The sequence below is a fragment of the Atta colombica genome, unplaced genomic scaffold (assembly GCF_001594045.1).
Source record: "Atta colombica isolate Treedump-2 unplaced genomic scaffold, Acol1.0 scaffold236, whole genome shotgun sequence".
Lineage (NCBI taxonomy): Eukaryota > Metazoa > Arthropoda > Insecta > Hymenoptera > Formicidae > Atta > Atta colombica.
This window is the reverse complement of record NW_017259334.1, coordinates 1,505,065-1,516,855: the sequence shown is the minus strand read 5'-3', so window position 1 is coordinate 1,516,855 and position 11,791 is coordinate 1,505,065. Positions and strand designations below refer to the sequence as shown.

The window sequence follows — 11,791 nt, the reverse complement described above, 5'->3', positions numbered from 1 at the left end:
TATATATATATATAAATATTTGAACGTCAAACAAGCGACGACATAAGCGCAATGGAAAGCGTGTCACTTGGTAGCGGGAGACAGCGCGTCAAGACTTTATCGTTGAAGGACTGCAATGTTCTACGAAATCGTAGCCGCGGTAGATAAAAACGCGCATACATATCCAGACAGGAGACAGGCAGTCTGCTGTGGCGCGTGATAACGCACGTTTTCCAAGCGTAGATACTGACGTATATGTTTGTCGAGCTTGGAACAGTTGATTCCAAGGCCTGACGCCTATCAATATCTACGATTGTCAATGTCGTTGTATCACGATCGGTCTACGAAATCTTATGCGCAATAATTTAAGAGACGTGATCTTCAGCCAAAGAAACTGTAAATACTCACATGTATATAATTCTGATACAGATTTATATTCTAATTAAAGAAATTTATTTTTTTATCTTTATTTCGAAATATAAATAAAAATATTTTTAATCGTTTATCCGAGAAATTGGAGCGAATGTCATAAATTCTTACGATATCCAAATAGAAGTTATACGTGTCCAAGAGTATTCTTTAGTAATGTGCGAAACTATAAAGAGAAGGCTGTTGGATCACCCGATATAAATTTTAAAACGATCATTACCTAACAATGTCATTTTTGCCATATTCGGATTACGTTACCTTGCAGCGTGCACTTAGGCATTAAATCTTATATGCGAAGTAACCGTCTCAGCATACTCCGGTCACTGACGATTTGCCATTGTGTAATGTAATTTGCGTGTAATCAATTGTCGTTATGAAGCGTGGCGATACGAGCGGGAAATGTTATTACCGTTCGTTGGCAGACGGTAGCTATAAAATCGCGGTCATCGTTAATTCAATTATTACGTGACATCATTGTCTGATAAATGTATTCGAAACAAAAGAATCTCTTAATTATGACGTACGAGTTGATCGATCCAATCATTGCTTCTTCTCGACTTCCGTCTACGTTATACCAATCTGTTTCGGGATTATTTTCGTACACACGTACTCAAAGAGTACAAAAATTTTTGAAGAACGAATTTTGAAAAGAGTTCTTTTTTGTTCCATAGATCGAGCGCCGCGTCGATCCGGTTCTGGATCTCAGCAACCTCTGGTGATCTGGCTGCAACCCGGCAACATCGAAGACTTGTCGAATTTGCCGCTACCAGACCTGGTGCAATCGGCTGTGGATCAGCTGCCACCGCCGTCACCCCACGTGACAGTTTCTGTCCCTAGCAGCCCGATGAGAGACGCGACCTTCCAGTTTCCTGAGTGTAACGTCAACAGCAACGGTGCACCGTTGCCGAGCCCAAGGCCACGACCACGAAGACGTTTTGCCTCGGAGAGCTCCGTCATGGAGACGGGCCCGACCGAGGTGAGTAACTGCAACGGTACCACCTGCCGCTGCCACCTCGGCCTGATCCTCAACGAGAGGCAGTCATGGACGAGCGTGGGTGCCAATCTCAGGAACATCGCCGGTGATTTCCACGCGTGCAGGACCAAGGTCAGTGATACATGCCAGTCACGCGTCTGTTACTTCGCATTGAGATCCGCAATTCCGATTCGATCGAGTAGCGGGGGAGGAATACAGATTGCGAATCTTGCTGTAGAGTCACGCGTTATCTTTTCCATATTAAAATATGCATTCCTCCCCCGCGATTCAATTGCATTAATATAACGGTATTTATATCTCGAGAATGATAAAATATTGTAAATAGTATCTATAAATATCTGTGTGCATTAAGTTTCATGCTCATTTATTATTAGAGATTAGGTTTTATTTTTGAGTCGAGTTATCAACAATTTTGAACACGCACCACTTTTTTATCACTTTTCTTTTCGCATCATCAGTATCATCGCTGATGGCGTAAAAGCGTTTATGGTAAGAGGTGTACAGGTGTAAAACGCCATGCGTAAAAATTGTACGGCACGCGTTTTGCACACACAAAAGCCATCATGTAACTTTTCACTCCACGCATCGCAATTTCATCTTCCCTATGAAGACTTTTATTTGTCATAAAGTTGCTCTTGTGCCCGCGAGTATTATAAAATGTAACGAATGCACGACAAAGAATTCTCCGAAGGGTTAGTTTAAAATTTTGTTCGTCCTCGAAATCCTTAAATTCCTATCGCTTAATTTACAAATTATATCACAAGTTTCATAAACGTATATGTATCCTTTATTTTTGTGAATGTTATAGATACTCTACCGACTTATGTAAACTTTTTCAAGACGAATTCAAAAATATTTCAATATAATTAAAGTTAACGTTTTCTTTATTTATCCGAGTATTTTATTATCTGAATTCTTCACAGAATTCTTACATTAATTTAATCTAGTCAAACCATAACATTATTTACCTATTTCACGAGTATCGATTTCGGAATAGACTAGTATCCAGATTTTTCTTCTAATATTCAGGATTTGATAGCGCCATGAATGAATGAATATTTTTTATTTCGCCGCGAAACTTTTAGGCGCCTCACCACAATGGAGTTTGCAGTTAAAGGTGTTTCTTCTTTAAGAAAGATAGAAACTACCGTCGTTGCGGAGTCATAAACGCGAATTTAGTTATATCAGGGTTTAGTTATACCAGCGATGTCCCACGAGTGCAATAAATATCAGCTCACCATCGTCGAGACGTCTAGTATTGTTCCCCGTGTGTACGGCCCGGGTGCCACTAGCACTTCATCAAAACTCCACCCATCCCCTTCCTTCCCTCTCGTAGTGGTCGTTCGATCAAATATGTATCGCGGACTGATATGGTCCTTCTCTGGTATTTTACGACGGTTCTTCTCTTGTTCGCAAAAGAAAGAAAGTGGCGATTGGGAATTGGCTGGCGAATAAATAGAGAAATGCGAATCGAAGATATATATTACGAACATAGAAACGTGCACGATGTCATCATCTTCAGATTAATGCAATAATGAAATGTCTACGATATTTATTATTTTGATGGATTGACATTCTATATATGCAAGATTATATGCCTAGCTTTTTTTTTTTACTAAAAAGAAATAATACCTATCATCCATGTTGCGGATTAATTATAAATATCTCTTTTCTAAAAATGGGAAACTCATTAAAGAAACGAAGTAATTCTTCTTTCTTGAATATTTAAATTTCAAACGCCAATTATCCAATTATGAATGCAATTTTGTTGTCTATTATTAGTCAAGACAAACATATTGCGCGATCAATATGCTGAGTTTCATCCGACTCTCTGTAATACGTAAAAGAAACGAGCATAACTAATGCAAAAAGTTTCTGATTATTGTCGCGACAGTTATGAGATATCCATTCCTTCGTTGAAAAGACTACGGAGGGTAGTTCAATCAAATATGTATCGATGAACGAGAAAATTCCCCTCGGTTTTACAATGACTCTTATTTGCGGTTGCGGATTGAAAGAAAGTGAATGGCAGCAGGATGAGACACTAATAGGAAAAATAAGAAGAAGAGAAAGTAGATGGGGAGAAAGATAGTAAGAGGAACAAGGTGGAAAGAGCCATTTCTCTTTATTCCGCCTCGCTTTTATCCACTTTAAAGGTCCACCGGCGTGATATCCAATCCCGGAACGTCTAATTATTGCTGGTTAAGTGCCAGTAATTGAAGAGGGGGCGAACAGACTCGTGAAATTGAAGAAATCTCTTCGTCTCGCCTGTTCGTAGAAGATCCGATACCGATCAGTTCCTCGACTTGGTAATTCGAGGAGCGTTTTGTTGATAATACGGATAGAGGATTTCCTAGAGGATCGGCTTCACGCTTTTCTCTTCTTCGCGCGCTCGAAGAAATTGAAATGTCAAATTAATACCACATTAGCAACATCGTTCGCGGATCAAAAGATCGTACTAATATTGTAACTAATGACATCTCGTCACATATATCATCTTAAAAAAAATTTACGTTGAAATTTAATTATTTCATCATTCAGTAACATACACAATAAAAGTAATTTGCTTTTCACGAAAAATTTTATTTAACACTAAAGTGAATTATATTCTAAATACGTAGAAATAGTTCTCAAAATACTCGCCATCGAATTGCGCCTTTTCTAACATGTCTAACGAGCTTTTCGCAGATTTCCGGAAATACGTCACGGAAACGATCTCGTCTCCCATGCCCCTCTGCGCGCAATGGTCACGGGAAACTACTGATGGCACGGTGCTTTACATATGCATGGAGAGTAAGCGAGCATGTAGCGGCTAAGTGGCCACATCCCCTTACGTGAAAGTTAAGTGGGCATGGCAGCACGAGCCGTGGCCACGGGCCGAGAAAATTATCTTCAATTATCTCGTGCAATCGGAGCTCTCCTCCTCCGCCCTCCGCCTGTTCACTCCTACCTCACCGCGATTTGTCTATCTCACTCTTTCGATTAGCCTTTTGGCCGATCGTCACTTTTATACCTGCACGGTAATCGAATAGCTATACGCGTTCTCGTCATGTTTTCGTTGACCTCCGGATAGAGAGGGTTATACACCTGGTAACTCGCGTTTCTATGTAATACAGGATTATGGGTGAGTGGCCGCGCTCGTAAAACACGGAATATAGTACTTCGATGTGTCAGAAACAGCGAAATAGCCGACTCCTCGTGTATCGCTTGGAAAATTGAAGTCAGGCAATTTCCCGTGAGGGCATATGCCGATACTGCGTACACTCTACAAAATCTCATTACTCACGAACACGTTAGATTCTTGCTTGTCGAAATTTTAGTTTAGAAGCTCCTAAATGATTCGATCTAATTTCCGCGTACTCGACAAGAAATATACTACTTCACGGATTAACATACATACACGCGTCTGCGACGGATCTCGTGACGAAACGCGTGCTCGTCTGACATTTATCTGTAGTCGTTTAAACGATCTGACCGACGCGCAAATTGATACATTAGTATAACTTCATTGCGCAGCGAGATAACGGATCTTTTTGCGACGGCGCAAGTTGAGGGCAAAGCATGTCGAACCACTGCTAAAAGAGGGAGGAGGAGGAAGAGATCCGATACAAGAAAATCGATAGTTCTTCGGACCGTAGCCTATGCTCGTTTCACGCGAACTCTCGTTTACGTCTTATTTTCACCTTCGCTGATAGATATGTATGTACCTGCGACGCCGCACTCTCGCTATTCCTCTCGCGGAACATGGCTGCACCACTGCGTGCAAATTTATAACGCTTTGTCATGCGCAGCACTCGCGGAAATTCCTGCTTGCCGTTCCCTCGTTTTATTGGAAACGGGAAAATTATTATCGCACCACGCCTGTGCGATTTCGCTCCACGAGGCAGCGATAATTTATATAATACTCATACATCTCTTTAACGAGACACCTGTAATAGTAATAACGATTCGCTTGATAAGCAACTGCCTCGTGAAAAATAGTGAAAGTCGCGAATAATTTCTGGAATATGACGGTAACTGCAAACTGCAACTAGTTACCATGTATGCAAGTATAGCTGTATTAATTAGCAATGATCGACGTTTAATTATTAGTTATTATCGGCCGTAAGCAACAATATTAACAGTTCTAATGAGAAGTTAATTGTTTATCTACTTTTGAAAGCGAGATTGATCTTTCAAGAAATAAGATTGACCAAACAGTCGAGCGTAACATGCTTTTTTCCGCGTGCATTTGATTCTCGCGACAGCACTTTTACTATCGTCGACCGTTGTATCGCGTAGCTTGTTTTAACGACGATGGCTGTGGAGACTGGAGAGCGCATGAGCGGTGTTGCACCGCAACTTCTGTTTTCCATCGGCTTTTTCTTACTTAATCTTCGCGGCGAAACCTTAGAACCGGGCGATTGGCCGTTTCCACGGCAAACCGCGCAATTACGTTGCACAATAATCTATCTTGCCAGTAGTCGCGCGCGGCGCACGCTCGTAAGCCTTTTCTATCATGCCGCGGCGCAAGTCCTCGACGATGGTGGAACGAGGATGGAAAAAGAAAGAGTGAGAGGATTAGAGGAGCGTTTAGTTTAATCGCTCGCATCGCATACTCTCGCGAAAGCCGCTCGTGCGTAATTGTCGATATTTTTTTTTTTTCCAGTCGACCGACAATTCGCGATAAATCGCCGCGAGCGCTATACGCTTGATTCATAGGCGCAGTGATTATCCCACCGCTCGTAAATTGATTTATTTCGGGATTGCGCGATGCATAAACTGAGAGACAGGCGTGCGGGAGTTCTTACTTTATTCTCCAATTGTCTGTCTGTTTTTCTTTGATGTTTTTGCCGGTGTAGCAAACGTATCGATGGCTTCGCTAAGCGCGGAAATGCAATATATTGATTTTCCTTTCGCGATGCATATTGAAGAATTGGTTGCGGTCAGCAATACGGGAAATCATGGGGAAATTTACATTTTACGATTCATTCGTCATAAAGCAGAGTGCGTTGCGTCTTTTCTGCAATTTGCTTTCTAATCTGCATTCATGTATTTTCGTATACTTTTGACCGCAGTGATTTTCTTTTGTGCATGAAATGTTTTTACTATCATTGATAGCCGATCTCGTTTTCCTTTTTTTTTTTTTTTCGAATCTGGAAAATTGACTCATGTATTGTGACGCAATTCTCGCTTTTCTTTCTGTGAACGTACAATACCGCGTATTTTAATTTACATACATAGTATATATAGTATACCATATATCTCTGGCATTTATTGAACGCATATAAAAAATGTATAAAAGGATATATCGCGATATTTCCTCTCTCGTTTTAAAATACTAATTAAAAAAACATTTCATGTAAATTTAATCTTATCGATTTAATCTTATCGACAAGAGACACTTCTCGTATTTCGCTTTCTACAAAATAGTTTTGATATAAAATAAAATAGTTTTCTATTTGCACACGAAGGACGTGTAGCCAACCGTATTGCTTGAACGTGCGTTCTCTTCCGGACTGCAGGGTTATAAAACGGCGATATCTCTGTGGCTGTTCATACATGTAGAAGCTAACGACACGTCCGCGAAGAGAGAAAGTCCATCTCGTGGTCTCGGTTACTGTCGCAGGTGGCCGATCGGAGATCCTCGTACGCATTAGACATTAACGAACGTTGATCATGTCCCTTCGCCCTTCGCAGCGACTAACTACTCACCCCAGTGTCAGTCGTCAAAGCGCGATTCCGCGGCGAGGAAGGGACACTATTAATTGACGAGCAGAACGCTCCCACAAGCAGCACTTTCGCGCCCTCCCACATAATTCTCCCTTAATGTGACGTTCTCGTCTACTCCTCTTACTTTCCGCCCTATCCACATCCAAGATAATCTTTCCTCTCGCGGTTATACGCGCCAACGACGAATCGAATGTTTTTTTCCCGTGCGTGATTGCAAGGGTGTGAGAGAACATGTATTCTCTTTCCCTCCCTTTCCTTCTCTTTCTCTCTTCTTCTTTCGTAGGGTCAAACACTGGCCTTATTATGGTCATCCCATAAAAGCTCACCGCCTTGGTGATTGGGCTTTCCCCGGGCGTTTATTATTGCACGTCCGGTCACGGCGAGTGGATTAAGACGAGACGGGAATCGGAAGTCGCGGGTCGAAGCTGAGATAACGTTGACGGAAGGCGAGTAGAATGGAGAAAGAAAGGGAACCCTCTGGAGTTAATCGTTCTGCGGCAGGAGATCGTTCTTTCACGCAAGATATTACAAGAGCGTGCTATCAAGATTTGCGATTTATATATTTATATAATTTTCTCAGACTTTAGCTAGGTCAATATAATGGATTTTTTATGCGTTTCTTGTATTATATTTTGCTCGAGAAAAATTATATCTGTACAAAAAATACATCGAATTATTTCGGTGTAAATTTACGTGTTAACCTGCATCAAATTATAAATTACAAATTGAACCGATGGTAAAAGAAGACTTTCTGTATGAATAATAAATTTTTACGAGTATTATTGCGAGTATTATTACGAGTATTATTGCAAACAAATTTGCAAGAAATTTGTACAAGGCGTCTTGCATGGAAGGATTTCGCATGTCTTTTTGTTTTAACAGAGAATTCTTGCGATCCAGCTAATACGCGGAATCATTACACCGGCCTTATCCGAAAGTATCACGAACTAATTGGGTAATAAGTATCGTTTATAAATACATCCTAACAGAATTCCTTTTTGCGCGCGAGCGATTTATACGATTCTCAGCACGAAAACCTGCACTGCGGATGCGGCGACTTCACCAATACCAGTAGATATTCAGTCGTCGATATTCAGTGCAACGGAATGGAAGTTAATTGGGTAATTAGTGTCGTTAATAAGCAAGCTTTAATTGAACCTTTTTTCCGGGTCGCGAATGGTTGCGCAGGAGAAACGGTTTTCGTAAAGAAAACAGAGAATCTGAGAGACGTTGTAGACTTTAGCGACGCGATATTTCCCCTCTTACAACGCTGTCGTCGTTCTCCTCCGTGTAAATTCGTCGGAGTAAAGGGACTCGATAAAGCGTCGCGTTTTCCTCCTTTTTTTTTTCTTTTCGTTGAAGACTTAGCCACAAGAGAGTGCCGGATCGTCGGTAATTTCGTCCAATTAGGACACTCCCAATTAGGAACCTTAACCTCGCACGATCGTTGTTCCTTCCCATACCATTCTTCGAATCTACTACTACGAGGAGAAACTTACGACAGGTCGCCTTCGCCAAATCTTCGCGAGAATATCGGAGAAGTCTTCATATACCGTTTAAATATCCATTTTCACAGAGACATACATTAACGGTATTGCAATCTAATCGTTATTAAGTCTATTTTATTTTATCTATGTACTTTGTCATCAATATTGAATACATTTTTTTTCTATCTTACACTCGTAAACTACTCTCCATAAAAATACGTTGTTGTCGGCGGAGAATTAAAATTAATTGAAATAATTGATTATCAATATACTTTCAAATATTGAACGTTAATAACATTTCATTCTGTTAGAATTGAACAAAGGTATCAGACAATACTGAGCGATGAATGTCGCTGCTTATTGTTGCAGGACGCCGAGATCGAGAAATCGACGCTACCGGTGATCGGTCCAGGTCTGAACGGTCGCAACAGCAACTCGTCATCCACCGATAGCCTGCTGTCGCTGTTGATTCCGACGCCGTTACGAGAGACCCTTTGGGCAACGGTGGCTCTATACCTCGGCTGGAGACTTGTCTCCCGCCTACGATAGATGCGCCGGTTTCGTCCAACCGTTCTGGGTAATCCTACGGGCTCGTCGATTGTGTCGACGATTAGAACGGTGATATTGGGGATTACAATTAGAAAAAAACGGATGGACCGCCAGCACTTCTTTCCTTGTCTGCGATTGCGGACAATCCTGTATGGAATCCTCTAGACGGATCGTTTCGAGAGGAGAAGAAGGAAGAGGAGAAGAGGTAGTCCACGGCGCGTACTCTGGATCTCTCTATATCATCGGATGATGGATTTAATTGAGGTAGAGCGCGTCGAGAAGACGAAACGTTCTTTTATTGAACATCCACTCCGATAATACGATTGTAATTTTATACTATCTTTGTATTTCGCGCTTGCGTTGCGCGATTACGCGAGAATGCGCTTGATCGACTTTGATCGGTTCCTGAGGGACCATGCGACTGCAAATAAAATTTGATAACTTTTGATCATGACGATGAAAGTAGTGATAATTATTTGCTTCTGCGGCGTGCTTCTGATTTCCTTATAATTGATGATTCTAATTAATTGATTAATTTGATAATTGATAATTGATTATGTATTATGATTTATTTAGTAGTTGATAATTAATAATTGTAATTAATAATGATGATAGTGGTTTGATTTTATAATAATTTTTATACTGATGATTGTGATAATTGATAATGATAATAATGATTGAATTGATGAGTCATAGTTGCTCTCTACTATATGCCTTTTCATCCCTCCTCGGGGACGAACGGGTATTTTATGTAAAAAGATCTTTAAGGGGGAAGGTTGATTCCAAAAAAAGTTCTTAAATATTACCTATCTATTGATTAAACCGATGTCGACAAGAGAATCGATCATCCTGTCTATTTGCTTCATTGCTGTTTGTCAAGAATTGCGTGCTGTCGATAAATTGTGACTGTGATTGCCGCGGATGACGAAGCGAGGGTTAGCGACGATGGGACAGCGACGTCGAAGTACAAGTGCATTCTCGCGCGATGCAGGAGTTATTTTCGTACGTAGCGCTGTTCGTTCGTGCCGATAGTTCATCCTGCGAATTCGTAGGCAAAGGGGCGAAGAACGGGAACTAGCATTTTTGCGGGGACAGAGGGGAAGATAACCCGGGTGAGAATAATCGAATTGCGTATTATGTGGCGATCGGACCCGAGATACGAGGAGGGAGGTATTAAGGGTGACGGAGGAAACTAAGGACGAGATCCAAAGAGGATTAAACCCAATAATCAAATGATGATCTCATTACGGATAAATAAAGAGAATTAAATAAAGTAGTGTGATTATATGGGAGCGAGAGAGGGCGGACCACACGCCCCCAATTCTCTGTCTTCTCTTCGCGCGTCCGTCCCTCTCTTGATCTCGCCAAGATAGAAAGACTACTCTTCGGTATGTGGCTTGTAGATAACGCAATTTCCCGACCGATAGTGGTCGACGGAGCAATTCTTGTTCAAGATTTCTTTAACGACGCCGCGCTACGATGATGTTTCGCGCGAAGCTCGTTTATCGAATATATATATATATATTTCTTTGAAAAGAGATAAAGAAGATTTTTAATTTTGACAATGTCACGGGCCTAACTAATAGATCTGTTTTATCTGAACTACAATCGATTTACAGTTTATTATAATATAATCGATCGACCTCGCCAAACATCATCTACAATGCGCGTGCGGAATGTATGTATATAAAGAGACGTCGAGAGGGATGATGATTCCAAAAATGTTAAAGAGGATAGGGGACGAACGAGGACGTAAGGTGGAGATAGGGGAGCAAACTTGTATATGCATAGAGGATTTATCTAAAGTAATAAAAACTCAGTAATAAGTCGATGTTATAATAATTAAAGTAGATAATCGATAGGCCGAGGATCGCAGCATCTTGATTGGCTAGCTGCGACTCCCGTGGACAGTTTTCAAATGATCTCCGGTAGCTTAGCTATTAGTAGGCACCCTCGTGACATGCGAGATGCCTTTCGCGGCACATCGGAAGGAATATATCTCCTTCTTTCCTCTGTGCCCTTTCTAACTCCTATTTTCTCTTTCCTTCTTTCCCGTTTCTATCTTCTTTCTTCTATCGACAAAAACTGTCTATCGATTCTCTTGCTCTAACTCACCTATCCTCAATCTTCTAAGAAGATCCCCTCCGTTTCACTTCCCTGCTTCGCAATTCCATGTTTATCGACGACAGTTCTTTACTGTTCTGTTGTGCGCGACGTAACGTAACGTAACGTAATCTCTGATCTCGAACTTAGTGTGTATTGGTAAGCATCATGTGTTGTGTTCGCTTGACGATCCAGAGTCTCAATTTTCATGGGCGAGCAAGGCCCGAGCCTTCTCGTTTCGCGATTTCTCTTAGGATTCTAGATAGGAATGGCGGAAGGGCTAGCCTAACGAGTGAGGGAATGGGAACAATGTATCCTTGGGCTTTCTCGTTTGGTTTTAAACTATCGAGACCAAAACTATCGAGGCTGCTGTACAGTCGTCCCTGCGGGCCGCGCTTTCTCTCCCCGAGTGTAAGTCTATTGCGTTTTCCTTTGTCTCCCTATTGATAGGACGATCATGACGTTACTCCGTCAAAGTATTCCAGTGTATAGATCTATAATATTTATTTGTAGGCGATACCATTTTTTTACCGTTTAA

The 11,791-nt window shown here is 41.3% G+C and overlaps 1 protein-coding gene across 1 annotated transcript in view; it reads left to right on the top strand.

Annotated features, from left to right (window-relative positions):
- The window catches only part of LOC108688593, a 20,704-nt gene extending 11,443 nt beyond the window's left edge, over positions 1–9,261 (top strand). The window contains exons 2-3 of the mRNA XM_018194904.1: positions 1,080–1,513; positions 8,971–9,261. Of these exons, the coding sequence (XP_018050393.1) occupies positions 1,080–1,513; positions 8,971–9,150 (614 nt within the window). The 3' untranslated portion in view covers positions 9,151–9,261. The remainder of the gene's footprint in view (positions 1–1,079; positions 1,514–8,970) is intronic.
- Positions 9,262–11,791: the final 2,530 nt, after the last annotated feature.